This window comes from Vanessa tameamea, chromosome 31 (assembly GCF_037043105.1).
Source record: "Vanessa tameamea isolate UH-Manoa-2023 chromosome 31, ilVanTame1 primary haplotype, whole genome shotgun sequence".
Lineage (NCBI taxonomy): Eukaryota > Metazoa > Arthropoda > Insecta > Lepidoptera > Nymphalidae > Vanessa > Vanessa tameamea.
Genome location: NC_087339.1, coordinates 3,856,104 through 3,880,136, shown reverse-complemented (window position 1 = coordinate 3,880,136; position 24,033 = coordinate 3,856,104). Strand labels below are relative to the sequence as shown.

The 24,033-nt window shown below is 38.9% G+C and overlaps 1 protein-coding gene across 2 annotated transcripts in view; it reads left to right on the top strand.

Annotated features, from left to right (window-relative positions):
* LOC113395442 (uncharacterized) overlaps positions 1 to 20,029 on the top strand; it is a 48,301-nt gene extending 28,272 nt beyond the window's left edge. Inside the window, exons 10-25 of one of the 2 annotated variants that reach the window (XM_026633019.2) lie at positions 3,008 to 3,174; positions 5,173 to 5,220; positions 6,423 to 6,558; positions 7,145 to 7,271; positions 7,839 to 8,043; positions 8,456 to 8,641; positions 9,370 to 9,574; positions 10,987 to 11,143; positions 11,301 to 11,465; positions 12,338 to 12,472; positions 14,731 to 14,906; positions 15,971 to 16,118; positions 17,596 to 17,759; positions 18,501 to 18,585; positions 18,997 to 19,176; positions 19,608 to 20,029. In XM_026633019.2, coding sequence (XP_026488804.2) covers positions 3,008 to 3,174; positions 5,173 to 5,220; positions 6,423 to 6,558; positions 7,145 to 7,271; positions 7,839 to 8,043; positions 8,456 to 8,641; positions 9,370 to 9,574; positions 10,987 to 11,143; positions 11,301 to 11,465; positions 12,338 to 12,472; positions 14,731 to 14,906; positions 15,971 to 16,118; positions 17,596 to 17,759; positions 18,501 to 18,585; positions 18,997 to 19,176; positions 19,608 to 19,771 — 2,448 coding nt within the window. In that variant the 3' untranslated portion in view covers positions 19,772 to 20,029. The remainder of the gene's footprint in view (positions 1 to 3,007; positions 3,175 to 5,172; positions 5,221 to 6,422; positions 6,559 to 7,144; positions 7,272 to 7,838; positions 8,044 to 8,455; positions 8,642 to 9,369; positions 9,575 to 10,986; positions 11,144 to 11,300; positions 11,466 to 12,337; positions 12,473 to 14,730; positions 14,907 to 15,970; positions 16,119 to 17,595; positions 17,760 to 18,500; positions 18,586 to 18,996; positions 19,177 to 19,607) is intronic. The other variant, XM_064220125.1, reaches the window with a different exon arrangement.
* Positions 20,030 to 24,033: the final 4,004 nt, after the last annotated feature.

Below are 24,033 nucleotides of genomic sequence, written 5' to 3'. Positions count from 1 at the left end.
CAACGGTGCCATATCGTTTTGAACCACTAAGCATTACAATTATCACCTCATAAAATCCTAGTTTTGTGTCAAATATAACGTTATTAGTTTCACTGCCAATACCGAAAAGGCATATGTTATATAAAACAACCAATGTATTTTCATTGTGTCTATTCTGATTACAAGAATTATGGGTTTTTGGTGTAAGACCTTCTACCACCAGACCACGGGTTTGATTCTCAGAAGTATCTCTATGTGATACGATGTGTTATTACTATCCAAATGGGTCTTATTACAAGTTAACACTCAAAAGCGTTACCATGCCATACTATACAATTATGAATTCAAAGCAACTCGTGTCCGTCTGTTGCTCTTTGACGTACAAAACACTGAATCGAATTCGATTTAACTTGAAATGAAGCTTAAACTCGCAAGTTGGTCGTATCGACTCGGAAACGCGATCGTAACTACTGGTCACGACTAGTTTAAAATATGCCAGTGCTCATAAATTTCACATATATACAAATATATATGTATATATGTATATTTTCGTAATCTATTTGAAAATACTTTTTACTTATTAGACGTGTTCTTTCTCTTTCGTTTATTGTTTTCTTGTTCCTAATGTCATTACTCTATGACCGATGCGTTTTTCACTTGTAATTCCGTGAATCGTGAATTTTCGAATTAATTTGTTATCGTTTTTTTTTTTTTTTTATGAATTTGACCATCGAATTTTTAGTATTTTATGATGATATTGGTGGGCGATTCCATGCTGTTAATTTAATGCTAGTTCGATACAATGTACTCGGATTGGAAAGTAAATATCAGGCTGTATACATGTTCCATAATTCCCTCTATAGAGGCTGGACCGATTTGTTTTGTGTTAGACTGGATTTGATTGGTTCAACGAAATTAATTAATAGTATTCTTATTACTAATCGAGTAGATCTGATATTTATTAATACTTACAAACGTCGCCATGAGATGTCCATGATAATCCGTCAAATTTTAATATCTCTCTCTCCCCCCCCCCCCCCAAGACATTACACCACCGATACGATGAACATTATTAACTTATTTATTTATGAAATTTACATTAGTTTTAGGTTAAGTATTTTTATTATGTTTGACTAGATTTAATTTATAATGTTTCTTTTCGTTGTACTGTGTTAATATTTAATAATATTTTTAATTTTGCATGTTATTTTTCGAGTTTTGTTAATAATAATAATAAATAGTTTTTGCATAATTCGTTTTTTGTTTTTTTTTTTTTATAATTTTAATTTGACACGTGCGATCATCTGGAAGAAAATCTTGCTATGATAATAAGGCTTCTTTGTATTTTTTTTGTCTGTTAAAGATGTTTTTATTAGTGTCGCCAGTAAATGTATATTTATAGAGTATTTGTCTCATTGTCGGAATATCGAACAGAATATTATTCATTATAATGTTGGCACGACGACTCTGTTTAATATTTCTTTCAGTGTGGTACTCAGTATACTCCCAATTATACTTGAATTGTTGTGTTAACACTCACCCCATTGCACAGCAATAACAGCACATACAAGCATGTTTTTTATATTAAACTTAACGGTGTAGCCAGTTTTTCCCGCTCGTCAACGTCTCTATCACTCGCACTATTGAACTACACTAGAGCGACATCACACATGAAAAATTTGACAACAAAACAACACAATAAACATGTTACCCAGAAAATTATTCGCCCTATTTACTTTTCGTACTGCTCTATATACAATGGTACGTATACGGTTCACTCACACGATTGCATCGTTCAACACAGAGCTGTGTAAATAAATAAAACCTTAGATTTACGTATCGGTGCGATTTGCTAACAGCTCAGCTATATTTAATTCAATTAATCTATCTTTGTTTATAATACAACACTGTCCGTCTTAACTGCTCGTATTTACGTAAATTTTATTCCTAAGTTCCGATGACAAGTTAGTCGACGTTCAAAACGCCATTTGTGCAAATCCATAATCAAAAATATACTTTATTCAAGTAGGCTTTTACGAGCACTTTTGAATCGTCATTTAACAAACTATATTAAGCGAAGCTACCGCCGGTTCGGAGTGTAGATTCCACCGAGAAGAACCGCCGAGAAGCTCAGTAGTTATTCTTTATCGACATCCAAAAATACAGTCATGTTAGTTAAATACAGTTATATATGTATGTCATGTCTCCCGTCTGGAAGTCAACGAGCGTTAACTCCACGCTTTTTGTCATCAATATAATCTTGTATCGAATGATATGCCTTCTTTACCGATGTAATTTTTTTTTTCAATGAATTTATGAAACGGCAAAGTTAAAAATGTAAATAAAATGTTAATAAAATTTTATTATATACATGGTTATTGGTAATTCGACGTATTCCCGTTAGGAGGTGATAGGGGTGACTATTTGCGATAATTTTAATCCCCATATGCATCATGCAAAAGTGAACTATTTTTGAGTTATCGCGTATTTTAGATTTTTTCAAAATAAGTCAAAAATGCAACTTCAAAAGTTTTTTAAAAAAAAAAGTATCAATTAACATCTATTTTTTTCTTCTGATTTATAAAAACGATTAAACACTGGATATTTTTCAATTTGTTTTTTATTTTTTAGTTGATACCTTCTATTAAATAAATTTTTGAAGTTGCATTTTTGACTTATTTTGAAAAAATCTAAAAAACGCGATAACTCAAAAATGGTTCACTTTTGCATCATGCATATGGGGGTTAAAATTATCGCAAATAGTCACCCCTATCATCTCCTAACGGGAATACGTCGAATTACCAATAACCCAGTATATATATTATAATGAACATCACAGATCATTGAAGCTCTCGACCAATGATATCGCGTCAATTCGACGTGAAATGTTATTTGATTGGCTTACGTCGTCCCGTGGTTCGGATAGGCTCCGCAACAGCTACGTTCCCCTGATATGTCGAAATTTATCAACACACACGAGACACACATCACAAGACAGTCACGTTATACACGAGTCGCTGCGTCGCAGTTAACGCTTCCCGCGCTGCAGCGTGCGCCGTCGCGCGCGTGCCTCGCTTGCGGCCAGCCCGCGGACTCGTACTGCGCTCGGTGTGGCCTGGCGCCGTACTGCGGTCTCCGATGTCAGACCGTCGATTGGGTTCGTCGGCATCGTTCGGTGTGCCATAATTTGGCTCGGTGAGTACATTTTAAAACTGAACAGTGGTAATCTTGCTTTGGAAAGTAAAAGCTCTCGACCAATGATATCGTGTCGAATCGCTGTCATTACATTAACATTAACAGCCTGTATATTTCGCACTGCTGGGCCAAGGCCTCCTCTCCCTTTGAGGAGAACATTTGGAGCATATTCCACCACGCAGAATTTCGTTGAAATTTGACACATGCAGGTTTCCTCACGATGTTTTCCTTCAACGCCGAGCACGAGATGAATTATAAACTCAAATTAAGCACATGGAAATTCAGTGGGGCTTGTGCCTGGGCTTGAACCCGAAATCATCGGTTAAGATGCACGCGTTCTAACCGACGGAGCCGGTTGTTTATTTGGCTTTTCTCCTCTTATGTTTGAATTGAGTATACATATATATATTCACTTGTTCGAGAATCGATACGTTTTGCTTACGGAATTTAGAATTGTTTCGTAAATGTATATATTTCATGCGATTTGCTTAAAGCCTTGGTACATAAGTATTAACGCCACCGCAGCAAAAAAAAAATGGGTTTGGTTTCGAATTCCTCTGCACGATTTTGGGGAAACGAAGTATTGTATATATGGTGGGGGTCTGGTCATTCGAAGGAATATGTTTGTTGTGGTTTGTTTTCGTAATTTTGCTAGAAGGGTTAGATTCATACAAAACCGACTCGGTTAACTCGGACTCAATATGGTCTTGTCGGTCTTACTCCTAGGGTGTTTTTTTAAGAAACCGAAGGCCCAGAGGTTCGGGACACCTCGCAGCGCCGAAGGCCATTTAGTTTCGAAATTGTTGATAAACAACCTTATTTTAAGGTTAGAATTTTAATTTAGGTTAGGTAACTAACCATTGGCCTTACTAAGAATAGTTTTTAATTGCATTGCAGATAAGTAATTTTAAATGTGATCCCTTTTTGAAATGATAACTTTTTACGGGAGGGTAAACCGCTTCGTTACGTAACGCGTTACGGCGCCAGTCTGTCCGGCTTCCCTTTCTCTTACGCACACAGCGGTAGGCAGGCTCCTCCTGTCTCACTCTAACCCACAACGCTGGCCTTACTTCGGACAGTTTAACTTATTATCCTTCTGCCCTTATCCCAATTTTATTTAGGACATATCTTCTTCTTCCATACTAACTATCAACATGTAACATTTTTCCAGACATCATCTTTCACACAATCCATCTATCGTTTCTTTGGTCGTCCCTTCGTCTATATCTAATACACGTCCATGCTCAAGACCTTCCTCACAACATTGTCCTCATTCCTCCGTAAAACGTTCCCATACCATGACAGCCGGCCTCCACATAACTTGTCAATTAAGGGTACCACTTTCAAACTTCCTACATTCATCATTATCTGTCTGTTTGTTCCGGCTAATCTCTGGAACGGCTGGATCGATTTTGACGGAACTTTTACTGGCTGACTGGCTGGCTGATGTAATAAGAAGTAACTTGGGCTGCTTTTATTTTAGAATTTTATATAAATTAATATTCCAGTACCGCGCGCAGCCCTCGCGCACTCCAACGATTCTATATCACAAAAGCAGCATAATGCAGAATTAATAAGTTATAGTAAAATCTGCGGACTGACCAACAGCGTATTTGTTAAATTCAAACGCGCACGAAGTCGCGGGCGCAGCTAGTTTGTGATAAAATCAGCGTTGTAAAATAAGATGAGTGGACCATTTTCTTAACATTTTTGACATTAGTTTACCATAGGCGGGGAAGTAGACCGGCTCCCTGCCTTCACCGGCTCACTTAGTAGCCACGGACCCCCGTAAGGTGTGAAGTTGTCTATTTCGAGCGACTTGACATTGAGTTGGTTGTTTAGGGAGCAACTTGCGTGTAGTTTTCACGACAGCATTTGCGTACATCATATTCCAATACGCGCCAATAGGAGTATGACAAATTTTTTTTTTTTTGCTTTTTGTATTTTGTTTAGTAGTGATTTCTGTTTATGTTTATTTGCTGTGTTGTTTGTTTTTAGTTTAAACGAAAGTACAGACAACACGAACGACGTACAAGTTGCGCCAGCGTGAGTACTTTTTTTTATTTTATTTTTTTTATATTGATTTCAGTGATAATACCTTATGGAAATGTTCCATACAAGGATTCCTTGTGTAGCAAAGAAACAAATGAACCTGCATCATGCGTCGTAATTGTAGGTGGTAGGGCTTTGTGCAAGCCCGTTTGCTTAGGTACCACCCACTCATCAGATCTTCAACCGCCAAACAGCAGTACTCAGTATTGTTGTGTTCCGGTTTGAAAGATGAGGGAGGCAGTGTAACTACAGTCACAAGGGACATAACATCTTAGCTCCTAAGGTTGGTGGCGCATTGGTGTGATGTAAGGAATGGTTATAATTGTCTGGGCAGTGGTGACCACTTACCATCAGGTGGCCCATTTGCACGTTCTTCTCGTGAACTTGTCGAACTCCTTACCGATCTCTGTAATACGCTATGTCGACACGTGACTCTTGTAAATATAGTGTTATAGAATTTAAAGTCGTATATCATACTTTGACATCGTGTTCAACAGTGAGTTTCGAATATGTGTTTACAGTATAGTCTACACTTCCATTCAAATCATTCTTAGCGTCGATTTACCGAGACAAGTTTGCGTATAATCATTTTTGCGCCTTAAGTGTGCAACAAAGTATCTTTAGCTCCAGTAACTTACCTCGTTGAAAGCATAGGATTTTATTTTGACGGTTGGGGCATTCTCTAAGAATGAACTCGAAACTGATCGCAGTAAAGAGCGCGAAATGTTAGAATCTGATTTGCGATATTGTTTGTTATAATTACGACATGCATAGGATACACGTGTCAACACGCCCCTGTCACCGAAAATCGGTTGTCAACTTTTCAAGGGTGGTACGAAGTGAATTCTCATAGTCACAATGAAGATATTTTTCCTTTTATATGGTGTTAGATTTGATCAATATTTATCAGCACCAATTTATTTACAATTATAGTCGCAAGAGACATAAAATCCTAGTTTCCAAGGTGATTGGCGTATTGGGCATGCAAGGAATTATAGATATTTATTACGACGTCATTATTTATGGGCGTCGGTTACGACTTACCAACAGGGTTCAAACTGTTGATGCACCTGGTTTCACTATTTTCGGGTCGCTGTTCCATCGTATCGCGAGGGGAGTATCTTCAGTGTGTGTACCACCGTGTGCTGTGACTGACAATTATTTTCATGTGATTTTAAATTGTAATATTTCCTTAGCGTCACACCAGCGGTTGAAACGTCGCTGGTGCCGCAAGCCCCTCCTCTACGCCGTCCGCACTCTCCGGCCCAAAGCGTACACGCAAGGCGTCAAGAGAAACGCGATGATACGAACACGAATGACCGACAGAATAGAGTGAGTGAATTTGTCTTGAACTAGCTACACGTCCCGGCTTCGCACGGGTCTGAATGTAACGGCTGTATTATAGTAGTTTTATTTTACTTTTTCTTGCACCGTTTGTTCGGCAATTTTGGCCGAATGTCGAATTTCGGTTCCAGCTGTCAAAAGTTTTTCCTTAACCGAATGTAAAACGTAGTTTTTGAGCTTATCGCATTCAGAGAGACAGCCGTAGCGGGGAATTGCTCTCTGATAATATTGACGACGATGCCCTTTTATACCGTCCATAACTAATATCTGTTTTTATTAGAGCTGTCTTTGTAAACACAATGTCATAAGGAAATTATGTATCAGGTCTATGTGAGACCTAATACATAATTATGTCTATTATAACTTACTCTGTAAATGCTTAATGATTGCGTCTTAAATAATGTTCGTTAGATGTATAGTTTTTCTTTTGACATCACACACTTGCTTCTGGAATGTTCTCGAACGTGTTAACACAAGAATAAAATCTTGTCATCTTTGTAGTGTTTGCATTTCCGGCATTTACCTATCAGTTTTGTCCTAAACAAAGTTTACTTTAACAACGACGTATACACAGAACTCTGGTCAGAACAAATCGTATCGCGGCAACACGAGCTTCAAGAATCGTAACTTGAGGCGTCCGATGCAACAAAACACGAACAATGCGACCGTTCCAGACGAGGAGGAGAGCTTCGAACCGAAAGGTGAGGCATGAATTTGAACTCAATTATGCACGTAGCTATTGAACGTAAGGCCATTTAAATGTCCCACTGCTGGGCTTAGGTCTCTTTTTATGAAGAAAGTTAGTAGCTGATTCCACCTTGCTATTCCAAAGCGGGTTGGTAGATATATTTGGGATGATTAAATAGAGAGGACCTCAACCCAGCCGTGGAATATTTTGAAGGTAGTACAGTACAGTGTACTGTACTACCTTACAAATATTTACTGTATAATAGCCTGTAAATTCCCCACTGCTGGGCTAAGGCTCCCTCTCCCTTTGAGCAGAAGGTTTGGAGCTTATTCCACCACGGTGCTCAAATGCAGTTTGGTGGATCCACATGTGGCAGAATTTCGTTGAAATTAGGCACATGACTTGACCTCACGACGACCTCACGATGTTTTCCTTCACCGCCGAGCATGAGATGAATTATAGACACAAATTAAGCTCATGCAAAATTCAGTGGTGCTTGCCTGGGTTTGAACCCGCAATGATCGGTTAAGATAATATTAACTAATAAATGTATTTATTTTTCTCGATACGATTCAAAAAGAACCAACAAAGAAGACGGAACCAAAACAACCGTCGCCGGTGAAATCGTCCGCGGCTAAAGAGCAACCGAAGCTCCCGGTCAATAAGAAACTAGCCGCCGTTGAACCGGAAGTACCCAAACCAAATAAGGAACAAGAGGTCAAGACAAGAACCAAAGCGCTGACTGTCAATGACACAACTCCGATTAGGAAGCTTGTCCCCAAGAAGTAAGTTTCTTTATTTAAATATTTTATTCCTGCGACTGATTTTTGGATATGTTGTAAGAATCCTTGGAAAAGATTAACTTGAAATTGTCGACTTGGATTTCCTACGTGCGCTCGGCGCCATCTTGAAAAATAAAAGGTTGAATTTCATTTTTTTTGTGATAACTGTGATGGCTGTGCATCGTGCATTCATATTGCGCAGTTCAAGGATTTTGCTCACGATTCATCTTGAGTATCTTATATTCGTTCCCGTTAGATAGAATGTACACACTCTACAGTTGTAGTACAGGTACATCGACTAGCACGTTGTCAGAGGTACAGATAATAAAGTAGGGTGGGTACTGAACGACCCCCCCCCCACAGACACACGGGCAGAAAGTAGTGTCCTATTGATAAGTGAATTTATTTCTTCCAGTTACGTGGTAGGAACTCTCTCGGTCGGCGACACCGTGCTCCTGTCGGTGGACGCGAAGGCCGCCGATTGCAAGAGCAAGACCGACGGATATATCTGTCTTTCTCTGCACGAGACGAGCGAGCGAGACTACCAACTGCTGTGCGGTGATTACTCGGCTGATTGCGAGGCTGAAACGACTCTGTACAAGTAAGTGTTCCCGAAAGATCGCGGTTCTCAGAGATCGACCACCCTCCGCGTAGCCCAGGTCTACCCACCTAGGGATTTTTTTTCTGTTTTCCAATTTAAAAAAGGACTTTGGAGCGGCGGTCGTATTTGCATTGTTGATCATTTTGAAGAGAATATTTTTTGGGAGGGGTTAGAGGCATTGGACTCGTGATGTGAGATGCGTATATCACTCGAGTAAATTAGATATTCTCATCAGATATTCTACCGCCAAATAACAGTACTCTGTATTGTTGTGTTCCGGTTTGAAGTGTGAGTCAGTGTAACTACAGGCACAGGGGACATAACATCTTAGTTCCCAAGGTTGGTGGCGCATTGTTGATGTAAGGAATGGTTAATATTTCTTACAGCGCCTTTGTCTATGGGCGGTGGTGACCACTTACTATAAGGTGGCCCATTAGCTCGTCCGCCAACCAATGCCATAAAAAAAAAACATTAACAATATATTTTTTTTATTAAGCACCCTAGTCCGCGAACTATTTAGCCGCCCTTAGTACACTTGCCATTTAAAGAAATATATTTTAAAACCAACCTTGGCATCTAAATATGTTTGTCTGTAGATACACTGGCTCACTAAGTTGTCTTACCAGAACTGAGTAATGCTAGGAGTTATTATATGTGATGAGTACGTGGGTACAACGCTCCAACTCAATTAGTTGATTGAAGTACATTTCGACGTGTCTTTTCCTCAGACCGAACCCTGGCGAAGTTTTTTCCTATTGCAACCCGGAAGACGGTGCCTGGTATAGAGCGAAGCTGCTCAACGCTACTCAGGCGGCGTTGATCGATTCGAGCAAGCTGGTCACGATGTCGCCGAGCGACAAGTGTCAAAAGATGACGCCCAAATACGAGAACATTCCGGAGTTTTGCTGCGCACTCGACGCGCAGGACTTGGAGGTGATGACACGTTTCTGAATCGCGCTTACGTTTCGTTTACTCGTTTGTGTAAAATGTGCCTGTGACGTACACTTAGTAATCATTGGCGTTTTAAGACCAAACACGTGAAAACAATCAAATACATTCATTTACTCGGCCACAGGACATTTGTTATTTCATTCCTATAACATTATCGGAGGTATTGTTACACAAGCACTAGCGCGGCGATAACTCGCGGCCGGAATACGTCAGACGTTGCCGCTCCGAACTATTCGTTCGCAAACGATTACCCCGAAGTACCGCCGGCTGACGTCAGAGGGGACAGTGTCAGTACCAGAGTTGCAGGACTGTCGATAGTTTGACCTCGAAAACTATTCGGGATTATCGATATCCTACTACTATTGATACTAGGTACTATCGATAGTATCGATATCTCTCTATAAGCAATACTATTGGTAGCAGCGATACTATTGATAGTCAAAGTCAAAGTCAAAGTCAAAAATCTTTATTCAATATAGAAGTGTTTACACTTGCTTATTGATTGTCAAATATCTACCACCGGTTCGGAATTTAGCGCCTCGGACCTGATGAGAACCGGCGAAAGAAACTCAGCGGGATAGTTTTGGACTATTGATAGTTAAGGTTAAAAGTAATGTTTTTTTGCAATTTATTCATTCATTCATGTCAGCCGGAGGTCGTCCACTGCTGGACATAGGCCTCCCCGAAAGTTCGCCACAACGACCGGTCTTGTGCAGCCCGCAACTAGCGGCTTCCCACGACCTTCAACAGGTCGTCGGACCACCTTGTTTTTTGCAATACTATCGATATATACGATAGTATTGCTCATGGGGGGGTGGAGCTATCGATATATGTAGTCTATCGATAGTGGTCTATCGATATGCAACACTGGCTAGTACTAGCTACTACGTGAGCGGGGTACGCTGCCGTTACGAGTTATTGAACTAATTTCGTAAACCCACTTAAATTAAAATTACACTTGTTTATTATTCGTATATATCGGTAATTTTATGCGATGACGTCACAGATGGCCCCATCAGAGGCAAACTTGGGATAATCGTCCCCATCGGATCTGACGAGCCCAGTGATTTGCACTGATCTCTCGGACCTCGCCCTTATCAAAATCTTTTTTCTTTATTCAGTTTTTTTTTTTGTTTTAATTTTAAATATATTTTGAAATTGATTTAAATAAAGACGTATAAAGTTTGTCTGGATGCTCTGACGTTAATTCTGAGTTAGGTATTTATTGGAAATACCGAATTTCATTAATATAATTAACTTTTTAACTGTTATCAAAAAAAAAAAATCTATTTAATTATGTAAAAAATTAAAAAAAAAATGTTTTTTTTTAGAGTTCGTTATCTTGATTATAATGCACATATATAAAAATTCAATAATTTTAATTTTATCTCTAGATCGGCAATAGTCTAAAATGCACACTGATCTCTAAAACCGAGGATGGCTTCAAAGTGGAACTGGTAAACACGGAAACTGGGACTTCGGTCGGCGAGGGCGTAGTCTCAAGATGGAAGCCACAAGTAGACTACGTTGTGCCTAGTAATGGAACCCCAGGTAAATTTTCTACCACACATTTTAGCAAATCAGTAAATATAAAACTATTCAAGCTCTCGACCAATGATATCACTTCAATTTGCTGTCAAATGTTGTTTGTTGTATGTCTGTCTGTCTGTCGCTCTTTCACTGCCAAACTTCAAAAAATTATTTTCAGCTGTAGTGATACCGGCCGTGAAACGTCCGGATCTGATCGGCAATTCGTCCGTGCTGCTCGTCGAAGCGACCGCCATGGACTCGATCTTCGTACGTCCGAGCGATAAGGACTCGCTCAGGAAATACGACGGTATCCTTCAAGACGTTCTGCACTACGGTATGACGGGTATGTGTTTGCTGATCATCTTTGTTTTATTTATTCGTTGATTTATACTTATCAGAACTCGGCATATAATTTATATATCTAGCTGCCAGCTCGAATCACCTGTAAATTTTGCTGGGCTAATGGCCTCCTCTCCCTTTGAGGAGAAGGCTTGGAGCATATTCCACTAAGCTGCTCCAATGCGGTGGAATACACATGTGGCAGAATTTCGTTGAAATTAGACACATGCAGACTTCCTCACGATGTTTTCCTTCACCGCCGAGCACGAGATGAATTATAAACACAAATTAAGCACATGAAAATTCAGTGGTGCCTGCCTGGGCTTGAACCCGAAATCATCGGTTAAGATGCACGCGTTCTAACCACTGGGCCATCTCGGCTCAACGTTAATATATATATATATAACTAAAACGAATATATATGACTGAATAGCTTGTCTCAGCTTGTTTTTCAAAAAACATGACGTCAGAATTGCTAACGTCACGAATGTCAGGGTTTGGATTTCTATCCATCGTCGAAGGTATGAAATTAAACGCAGGGAATATTCTTCTTTGATTTATTCCAAACTGGGGGAGGTCCGATCGCTTCGACGGCTCGAACATGTCTGTCGGTGTCGATGCCGGCGGACGCTCGGCCTTTTATAAAAAAATGTCAATCATATCTCGATCATAATATAATCAAAGTCAAAGTAATTGAACATCTCAAAATTTACTAAATATTATTAATTTATTGAACAAACTGTTTTCAAAAATTACAATAATCATTTCCAGGCACGTGTTTTTCTTAAATAAGTGGTTTCACGCCGACATATAAATTTAAATATATATCAATAGATATAAAATTACGAGTATATTATATATTTTTTGTTGTTTCAGCTAAACCAATAGAGAATCCACCGCTGAAGGGTCAAGTGGTGATTGGGAAGTTTACAGACGGGAACTGCTACAGGGCGCTCTGTAAACGGACGAATGTGAACCAGAATAAATATTTGCTGGAGTATATTGAATTTGGTGAGGTTTTTTGTTTTTTTTTATTGTGTAGGGTGGCGGACGAGCATATGGTCCACGTGGATATTGGCGCCGTGAGAAATAATAACCGTTCCTTACATCGCCAGCCAACCATGGGAGCTAAGATGCTATGTCCCTTGCGCCTGTAGTTATACTGGCTCACTCACTCTTCAAATCGGAGCACAAAAATACTGAGTAATGCCGTTTGGTCTACCCAAACTTACCCAAACGGCACGAAGCTCTACAACGATTATTATCTGATCAATGTTAGTGTTATAGACCCGCGGTAAATGAGATTTACACTAACGGTCTTGATGGGATTGGGTTACGAAAATAAGTAAAGATCATACTAGTGTACTGCGATTTATTTAGTAATCCAGGCAGCACATGACAACATTTGACACAAGAGAGAGTGAATGATTCTAGTGTAATACGACCGAACAGAGAAGTCAGTAAAGCGACATAGACACTGGCTCCAACTAGTGAGCCACGTCAAGACAACTACGACAATTTATATTGATTATAGTAGCGGCACGCTATGATGGCCGTTTTGACGTTTGCCCGCTCATGAAGTTTCGTATTTAATAAATAATTACATCAAAGGAGGAAATTGTTGTTCTTTATTGTCAATAGTGACGTGCAGTTAGTCATAAAATTTATCGAATGTGATTTCTAAACTACAAATATTAGGGTACCGCGAAGATAACTTTTTTATTTATTTTTTTGCGTAAACGTGTACGTCACACTCTCACACTCGACCTCGTAGTCGGTGTTATATTTGTGTTTTTTTATGTAATGTGTTTATAAAGTTATTCATTCTAATTCCAATTTTTGATTTAAATTGATTTCGTTCGAATATATTACTTAAACTTATTTTATATTTTTTTTATTAAACCTTTTTAATCAGATACTTCTTGCAACAAAAACTTGAATTAAATTACTTGCAAAAAAACAAAGATTTGAATATATTATATCGATAATAAATTTACATTTCACATCACTTTTTTAATGTGTCAAAACGGCCATCGTATCTTGCCGCTAGAATAGTTTGTACTAGTTCTAACGGGTCTTATAACAGGAACCGTACGAGGAAAGCGTAAAAATTGATCCTGTTGTCGCTGGCATTTTAGGGGTTAGCCAAAAAAAATGTATAATTTATCCTTCTTTATGTTTCGACTTCGCTTCATATAAATTTAAGTTCATTGGTTCGGTCGCGAACGAGCAACGGACAGACGGATAGACAGAGTTACTTTTGCATTTTTAATATTAGTATTGATGATAAAGGAATGTTGAAGGTAGTAAACAGGAAATTTGTCTACAAATCTCAGAAAAAAAACACGTTGAAGTTCCTGTCAGGTCAGGGTATTTCATTTCCCGAACCTATGGCTCTATCTATTTTGACCGTTTTGCTGGTTTATCAAGCTGTTTATTTTAACTTTACACGTAACAGATACAGAAAAAGGACAACTTTATCTCGGTGGTAGGGCTTTGTGCAAGCCCGTCTGGGTAGGTTACGACCCACTCATCAAATATTCTACCGTCAAACAGCAGTACTCGGTATTGTTGTGTTTCGGTTTGAAGGGTGAGTGAGCCAGTGTAACTACAGGAACAAGAAACGTAACGTCTCAGTTCTCAAGGTCGGTGGCGCATTGGTGATGTAAGGATCGGTTAATATTTCTTACAGCGCCATAGTCTATGGGCGGTGGTTACTACTTACCATCAGGTGGTCCAGATGCTCGTCCGCCTACCGATACCATAAAAATCTTGTAGCAGAGACAAAAATGAGTATTATCAATTGCAATTTGCAAACCTTTGTTATTTGTGTAAGCGTTGCACACATTCAACATTGACTACCACATATGTACTGAGTATTAATGATGGTTCTATATAGAATTTGAATTGAAATTTTGATAAAACAACGCTTGTTTATTTTAACGCAATCAGTCTTAAGAGAGGCGTCGTCTGACACTCGGTTGGAATGAAGTAGCTTCCGTTGTATGTTGTGTATTAAATAACAGACGCGATTTAATAAATTAACAATGTTTAAGAATTTAATGAACGAGAAATAAAATTGTTATTAATAGTGTCCTGTGTGAATAAGGACAATAACAAAAAATAAGTTTGAAAAAAATACGTATACATAGAAGAAAGAGACGGAAAGATTGGGGGGGGGGGGGGGGTGTAAAGCTTTTTCCTTGCGTGACGATTTCTATCATTAGAATCTATTGTAAGCTAATGAATATATTTACCAATCTAAACAGGCAACACCGAAATCAACACGAAGGAAACGATATACGCCTGTCCGCCGGAACTGAACCTGGAGTCTCAGCCGACGGTCGTGTCGCTGGCGAAGTTGCGAGTGGGCGTCAGCGGGCTGACGGCGGCCGGCGCGGAGTACCTCGAGAACGTCAAGGACACCGCCGCCGACCTGACGCTGGTGAGGGTCACACAAACAGCACAGTATTAGAAATGCTACGTCTAAATTTTATTTTAAGACTCGTCTACGTGAGGACATACTGTCGGAAAGCCCCGAGCTCTCATGACAGAGCTTTGATGTTGTATTATGATTTATATGTTTTTATTATAGATAGTATAGATCAGTATTTATTTTGTAGATACTATATGTTTATATCTGTATTGTCAATTAATTTAATTATTAATTAATTTATTAATTTAATTACCGCCATCGTGGTTTTCTGTCTGACCTAAAGGTCGACTGGCAGAGAATGCCTTCGGGCATTGAGTACGTACGCCTTTTGTCCCATTTACTTTGTGGTGTTCAATAAAGTATTTAAATAAATTAATATTGTATTTTTCACTACTGCACATTACTTCAAGGACGTTAGGTTTTGAATTACAGTTAAAGATAATAAGTAATTTTGTATTGTAATTATTTATTTGTCTGGCCGAATAGTTGGTTTTCCTAATTAAAACCAATCAAAATATTCGGTGTTCGAGTAGGCTCACAAAAGAACTTTTGAATCGTCACGTTAGTGTTAAATTAAATTTAAAGCTATCAACGGTTCGGTGAGTAGAATCTACCGAGACTTTTATTATTGGTACAATTTCGAGTCAAAGTTATCATATTATTAATCAGATTAAGTATTTTGATATGAACGGAAAGAATCAATTGAGATACTAAAATACATATTTGTAAGGTATAAGTCTTGTGATTTATTATGATATTTTGTATTTATATCTGAAGTCGGTAACGATTGAGACTGACGTCTGCGTTCACAGACTGATATTGTCTGCTCTGTGTCAATGTGGAGGCTGTGTCAAGTATTTTTATTTTTATGTTAAGTAATCAATAAGTTTCGTCGACGTTCGAAACGCAATTTTTTCGCAAATCCACAGTGAATAACATAGATTAATCGAGCTCTCGACCAAAGATGTCGCGTCGATTTGCTGTCAGATTATTTTTATATGGCTTTTTTCCGTTTATGATCGGAATTGAGTATATACTTTTTAATAATGGTTTTTTTTTTTTTTTTGTACTAGACTCTTGCCGATGGCTCCAAGTCAGCACCGAGCGGCGCTGAAGTTGACTTGGTCGTAAGTAAGACTAAAGAATCAATAAACAAGAAACTGGAGGAGCTTTGCACGCCCGAATGGAAGAAAATCGAGAACAGTGGGGGGGATGTTATCCGTGAGTAGACCGTTACAGGCACTGAATCGTCTTTTAACAAACTATTAAGTTACTACCGAGAAGGACCGACAAAAGAACTCAGTATAATCAGCCTGTAAATTTCCCACTGCTGAGCTAAGGCCTCCTCTCCCGTTGAGGAGAAGGTATGGAGCATATTCCACCACGCTGCTCCAATGCGGGTTGATGGAATACACATGTGGCAGAATTTCGCTGAAATTAGACACATGCAGGTTTCCTCACGACGTTTTCCTTCACCGACGAGCACGAGATGAATTATAAACAAATTAAGCACATGTAAATTCAGTGGTGCCTGCCTGGGTTTGAACCCGAAATCATCGGTTAAGATGCACGCGTTCTAACCACTGGGCCATCTCGGCTCGGAAAGAAGTCGGTAGTTTCTCTTTTTCAACGTTTAAAATACAAAGTTATGTTGGTTAAATACAATTATATATGTATATAATATGTCCTGCCTCGAGGTCAACAAGTATAATATTGTATGATGGTGTATATAATTATTATCTTTAATAAGAATGTTCACTTTATACTAATGTTATAAATGCGAAAGTAACTCTGTCTGTTATGTCTTCAAGGTTAAACCGCTGAACCGATTTTGGATGTAAATTTCGCATGGAGATAGTTTGAGTCCCGGAGACGAATATGGATTATTATTTTTAATTCGTCCCTTTAGAGGGTAAAATAGTGGATAGCGGTTTCTGTGCTTTAGGTAATGTTTAATAACGCCATAAGTAAATAAATAAATATTGGATAACATCACATACAACTCTGATCCCAATGTAAGTAGCTAAAGCACTCGTGTTATGGAAGATCAGAAGTAACGACGGTACAAACACCCAGACCCGAGACGACATAGAAAACTAATGAACTTTTTCTACATCGACTCGGCCGGGAAACGAACCCGAGACCTCGGATTGGCGTACTCATGAAAACCGGTGTACACACTACTCGACCACGGAGGTCGTTAAATGAGTTATAATAATATAAATTTTCAAATGGCATCTAGAGATACGACTAGTCTATTGAAGTAATACTTTGATATGAATGTTCTTATGTAGAATCATAAATGAGGCATATAACTCAATACAAGATTATGTTAAAAAAAGGCTGGATATAGTACTGGTTGATTTCTAGACAGAATATTTGTAATAGAGCTTCGTAGTTTCACCCCCCGTTAAATATTAGGACTATAGACTATTATGAGGACAGTGATATTTTTTTATTTTTTTTTATTTACTTTACAACATCCACGGGCTCACAGTTGCCCGTGCCTTTTTTTACATTTTATTTTTATAAATTGTGGCGTTATTTTATATTTTTACTGAACATGAGCAGATCTTCGCTGGACTTCGACCTTGTCGTCTTCTTGGAACACGTGGCCCACACTGACATTTTTTTTTTTTTTTCAATTTTCAATTTTCGGACAGTGATATTCATATTGTGTTTTGTGTATCTGTTGCAGAGTCGCCGACGCTAACCTACTCTGATTTGGAGCACCTCGACCTGCCGGAGGAGGGCTGCGTGCTCGACATACTCGATATATCGGTTCTGAGCTTCGGTTCGGTGAACGCTTGCCTCAAAGACTTGCCTTACGCTAAGGAAGTCTTCACGACCCTCACGGAACAGGTAATGCTGGTGTTTTAGTCGAGACTGTGCCATTGGTTGGCGTTAACTGCACTGATGGTAGCTAAGTTGACCAATTTCACTTTGGAAATAGTATATTGATTTATCTATCTATATACAATTAATCACAGATTCTCAGAAATTATAACACGTATAAACTTGATATATGGCAGGTAGGTTCCTTATAGGGTGTAGACATCCTTTAATAACTGATTTTACGAAACTCCAACCCTAAAGTGTTAAAACGGGGGTTCAGCTAAATTAATTGTTCTACATTTGGTGGTAGTTTTTTCTGCAATCGCGTCTAGGTAAGTAGTACTAATTAATTATCATCCACTTATACATTCTACCGCCAAACAGCATTACTTAGTAATGTTCTGTTCCGGTTTGGAGGGTGGGTGAGCCAGTGTAACAGGCACAAGGGATTAACATCTTGGGATCGGTGGCGCGTTGGTGTTTTAAGGAATGTTTAGTATTAACGGCATCATTGTTCTAGCTACTTAGGTAAGTATCCCGTTAGTACTAATTCTATTTGGATAATTCTCATGTTGAATGAAATATCTATACTAATATTATAAATGAAAATGTAACTGTCTGTCTGTTGCTCTTTCACGGTCAAACTGCTGAACGCTGGCTATTTCGTAAAGTCTAAAACATGACGACAAACCCCTAAACCGAAGTTAAGCCGCGTGCGATAACTAGTACTTTGTAATTAGCTCTAATGGTACGTACATTGCTTTTCAGATGGCCGAGTACTGTAACAGCGAGATCGGTCGTGAGCCGTATTTGCCGAACTTGGAGGAGCTTTGCATCGCGCGATGTCCGCCCTGTAAGTTTTCGTCTAAAATAATATTGAAGGATATCTCGTTCTAGAAGATACTATCGATTCGTTTGGGGTGAACCGTGATAAGATTAAACATTTTTAATGATATTTCTGGAAGCTCTGGCTCCTTTATAAGCATAGTTATTTTTTAATATTTATTTTATTTATTTATACTTTATTGCACCCAAACTTAAAACTAAAAATTACAATATTGAAACAAAAAGTTGCATGAGGTGCAACAGGCGGTCAAATATTGTGGTCGCACTGGCAAGGTGGCGTGCGATCACGGCTGTCCCCTGAACATCTCCCTGCTTATATATCGAATTGAAATAGAGGTGACAAATGACTATATATAGTTAGTATGTTATATATTGTATAGTTGACCGATGTGAACGTGTAACCCTGTCGAACCCCCAGACCCGCAGTGGTTCCGCGGCGTGATGTGCGAGCGCGTGTCGGGCCCGGGCGGCGCCCGCGTGCACGTGTGCTACGTGGACTACGGGAACATGCGGGACGTGTGCGTGCAGCAGCTGCGCAAGATGATGCCCGACTTCGTGCGCGCCCGCCCCGCGCTCGCCACGCACGTCGAGCTGCGCGGTGCGTACCCCCCGCCGGCTTATACGTTCATTGATATATACACCGATAAACTTTATTCATTTATAAAATATACTTGAAAGAATATTATCTGAATATTATGAATATATATACGTGTTTTTAATTGGTGGTAGGGCTTTGTGCAAGCCCGTCTGGGTAGGTACCACCTACTGATCAGATATTCAGCCGTCGAGCGATACTTGGTAATATTGAGTTCCGGTTTGAAGGGACGTAACATCTTAGTTTTCAAAGTTGATGGCGCATTGGTGATATAAGTGATGGTTAATATTTCTAACAGTACCAATGTCTATGGGCGGTGGTGACCACTTAACATCAGGTGGCCTATTTACCGGTCTGCCTACCTGTTACATAAAAAAAAAACCATTTTTATTAATAAAAATTCGATTGTAATAAAATGAAGAATTGTTCCCCAGGCTTCCCCGAGAATCCGACCGAGGAGATGCTGGCGAAGGCTCTGGCGCACATGAAAGTAAACGACGAGGGTCGCGGGGAGCTGAAGGTGACGAAGTGCGAGAAGATCGAACCTGGACTCTATATCGTGGACGCTCCCGATCTACTCAGAGCTATGGGCGTGTAATTTGTCAAGAATAGGAAAGATCAATTTATATTGGTGATCCGGTGCTGAAAAGTCTAGTTTTACTGTCGATTGAGAGGTGTCATGCGACACCCGGTTGGAACGAAGTTTCTTTTGCTTTATATTGTGTATTAAATAACAGACAACGTTTGATATATGACAAAAGATAAGTTTAAATAATATCGTATTAAAGGGAGAGTGAGAAAGGGAGGGAAGAGTCGTGGAGGGGGTATGACGCGTTCTCCTCACGTGACGGTATCTGCCGGTTCGCTCTACTGTAAGCCGCGTTGAAGAACTTCGTTCCAGTAATATTATTTTACCAATTCATCTCAAAATGTCATATGTTACATTTAAAGACATATTGTTCTTGTATGGTTGTAGTTTCTAAGCTGATGTAAAGTAAAGGTTATTTTGAGATATTAATCAGTGTTCGGGTCCCGGGACGTCTCGTGTCTCGAGGTCCCAGGATTTTTTTTGTAATTTTAGTTGTCTCTGGTCGAGACTCGAGACGAGATTGTCGAAATTGTAATGTATATACGCGCCATCTGTTGGTTGAATTAATGATTACTTGGTCTTCTACGTACACGACTCAAATGCGTTTGCCGCGCCGCGACGATGCCGCCGTATTTGTGATTGTGTGATGTGTCCCGGGAATTCCCTGGACTTTGTGTCCCGAGACTTTGAAATTGTCGGTAATTCCCGTACCCTAATGTTAATGTATAATTTGTTTAGGTCGATGAGAGTCGTAAAGACGGATTTGTTCTGTTATTCAAACTCGACATATGGAGACACGACATCTAGTGATCGAAACTTGAACTGATTTTAGTTTAGTTTTTTTTTTTTTTTTAATGTAAATTTGACCACAAACATGTTTTTATTAGGTTCACGTGTCGATTTCAATTTAATATTGTTTTTTTTTTTTTTATTGTATTCTAGAATAGGACTCAAGTGTGTGGTTATGATTCATATATCAGAAGCGGGTATTAGAATACTTCTGAAACTTCTATGATTTGAAATGTTTTTTTTTTAAATTGTTAATTTGATTTGTCGGATCTTGTGCTAGATATTATGCCTCTTCACATGAAACTGACCGTTGATTGAAAAATAGGTATATATATGTTTGAAATTTCAAACGACATACAGACGTAGACGTCGTATTTTCTTATGTTATCTTGATTTAATATTCTGTGCATAAGATTAACACTTAAATATATAGAGTACGTTTCTAGGCTTAAGTCATTGGTTGACGGATTAAGATTTTTTTTTTAATTTGTCTGAAGGACCTTTTCGTTGAATAGATATTAAAAAAAAAAAAAAGAAAAAATACAACAAAAAAAAAACTCGAATCGATATTGGTGTTGATTCAACTGAATGTTTTATACGTAAATTGATATATAATCTTGTATCTCATAAATATGTCGTGAAACTAATACTGTCTACACGGAGCCACGTATTCGACAAATCACGAAGGTGTTCGCTGTGCTCTGATTGGTCGATTCAGAGTTCGCGGTCAAACATGACACTCTCGTGTTAGGGTAGGCAAATATTTTTATCAATATCGATATCGATGTACGTTTAGTGGTGTAGCGTAGGGAACGATGTCCAATTAAACTATGAGCTTGTAATCAGTATATATTATGAGTTTAAAAACGGTTATTTATTGACGAAAGTTAAAAATAATAATTAATTAATTCATAGATCCATAAATAAAAATGCATATTTTTAAATGTTTGTCACGTGACACAAAACGCTCCCGATCGGTCGGGCTTATGATGACGTCACTTGCATGTTAACCTCGTTTGCCTACTGTTTGTGGATTATATGTGCCACAGACTACAATACAGGCAAGTGACGTCACCGACCTGATTGCAGCGCCATATTGTCAAAGTAGCGTTTTCGCGCGCTATTTAAATATGGAATTTTTAATTTGATAAAGTCTGGTGATGTCCATCACAGGTGATGGAATTGATCACAAATAATTAAGGGGGGGAGAGGGATAATTCACAAGCTTTCCTCTCCCTAACGCACTCTGTTACGATATTGTACAATAATTTATTTTCTAGTTATACATATATTGTCAGCCTGTAAATTGCCCACTGCTGGGCCAAGGCCTCTTCTCCGTTCGAGGAGAAGGTTTGGACCATATTCCACCACGCATGTGCAGAATTTCGTTGAAATTAGACACATGCAGGTTTCCCTACGATGTTTTCCTTCAACGCCGAGCACGAGATGATTTGTGAACACGAATTGAGCGCATGAGAATTCAGTGGTGCCTGCCTGGGTTTGAACCCGCAATCATCGGTGAAGATGTACGTGTTCTAACCACCGTGGGTCATCTCGTTCCTAGTTATATTACGAGTTATCATTGGATGTATATCTTCCATTGATGTATTTATTTATTTATTTTATTTGGGAAACAAACTGTAACATAATACACAAATATATGATTAAAAAAGGTAATACAGATACCAATTAAGTTTCCACTTACAAATAATACAGAATTAGAGCAATTTGAATACAATGATATGAATTTAATTGAATATATTAATTATCCAATCTAACCTAATATAAAATCTGAACAGAACATGAGCATTTATATAATATTAGAAATATTTATGTATATATCTTGGGAAATAGAGTTTTCGTAATCGTCGTCGGTGAACCGGTGGTTCATTGGCTACGCGGCTTTCACGCGATAAAAACAAACATTTCGTGGTATTATCGGAGTGAGATTTTAAAGATTAATGCTTTTACACGTCTTGTGCTTGTTCAGTGTCGGAAGGTATTTAGTTCGGAGCTGTTTTAATCTAGTCTTATAATAGACACGTACCTAAAATTCCATCGGTCCGAATAAGAGAGACGGGGCGGGAGGGGGTCGCGTTCAAGTCATTATTGTTGTTAAAGTTTTGTTTAATTTCATACAATTTGCGATATAAAACACAACACATGCATATTAAATTAATTCATAATAATCGGTTTTATTTGTTGAACAGAGGAGGTTTTACGGTAGCGTTGTACGGTCCAGCTACCGGTTAGAGCCTCCGAGGTATTCCACTTTTTTCTATCTCTGGCGGTAACTATCCATTTTTGACCTGCAACAGTCGCCCATCTTGTACATGACCGACCTCTAGCCCCTTTCCTTTCGGGCCTGACCAGGTGACTATCTCGAAGGTCCGAATTTCCGAATTTCCGACAAGCATTCCAGTAAGCGCGTGTTGTACGTACATGTCCTTAACGTATCGCAAATATATTATCAGTGATCGCCAGCATGTCGCGTTGTAAGATGCGGCCAGCTGACGTGGTCTATGTGTAGTGAAACTGTAAGTCTTTCATTGTTGAATTGACTTCGTTAGTGGGTAGTTACACGTGTATATTTTTGTGTGAGTGGTGGAGCTTTCCCTTCTGGTGTATCTTCAAGTTTAGCGGCACTTGAATGGTCGAGGATCCTAGGCCCAGTCGTTTTTCTCGCTCGGGAAGTCAATTTTGGATCGCTCGAAATCTTTTCTACTTCAAGATATTTCGTCTGAAGTATAATGTTGACTTATGACGTATTCCAACGATGCAGTTGGTAAATAGATGTTTTTTTTTGGTTTCATTTCGTTTCATTCCAATTGAATTTTATATAGGGACGTTTCTATTCCTGTAAAGTTTGTATAGGAATATTATGACGAGTATTTTCACTAGTGGGTTCCTAGATTTGGCTCGTATGTACCAAATCTAGTTCTCCTAGTCCTCGTTAGCAATGTAAGCCCAGATTGTAAGTCGCTTATAATTTCGCGATCTCATTCACCGGTGAAGTGAATGGTTGGTTGAATTGAGGGCTTTCAAACCGTTTGCACAGTTCTTCCATCTCGCTCTGACGTATAGTTTGTCTCGTTCTCTCTCCAACGATTTAGTTTCACGGACGAACCCGTTGAATATCTGAATAGATTATTGCGAGGGACTAGTAATAGTGGTCGTATAATTCTGTTACCGGTTTTTCAATTTTTAAACGTGATGTCGTGATGTTAAATTTGTCTAGTTGCGAGAAATCGGTCGGTTTTTTAAGTGAATAATTCGATCTTTCTAGAATTCTGATTTTGGTACACTTTGTAAAACGCCATCTCGCTCTAGCGTTTTTCGTCACTCTCTCGCAATCTATTTCACGTTATCTGCGAATCCGTTGAATATCTCAATATATTATTGTGACGTTGTATACAATAAGTAACCTTAATACGTAGCGAGGTAACTTAGTTGTTGCACCACGGCGCTCAGTTTCTGATGCA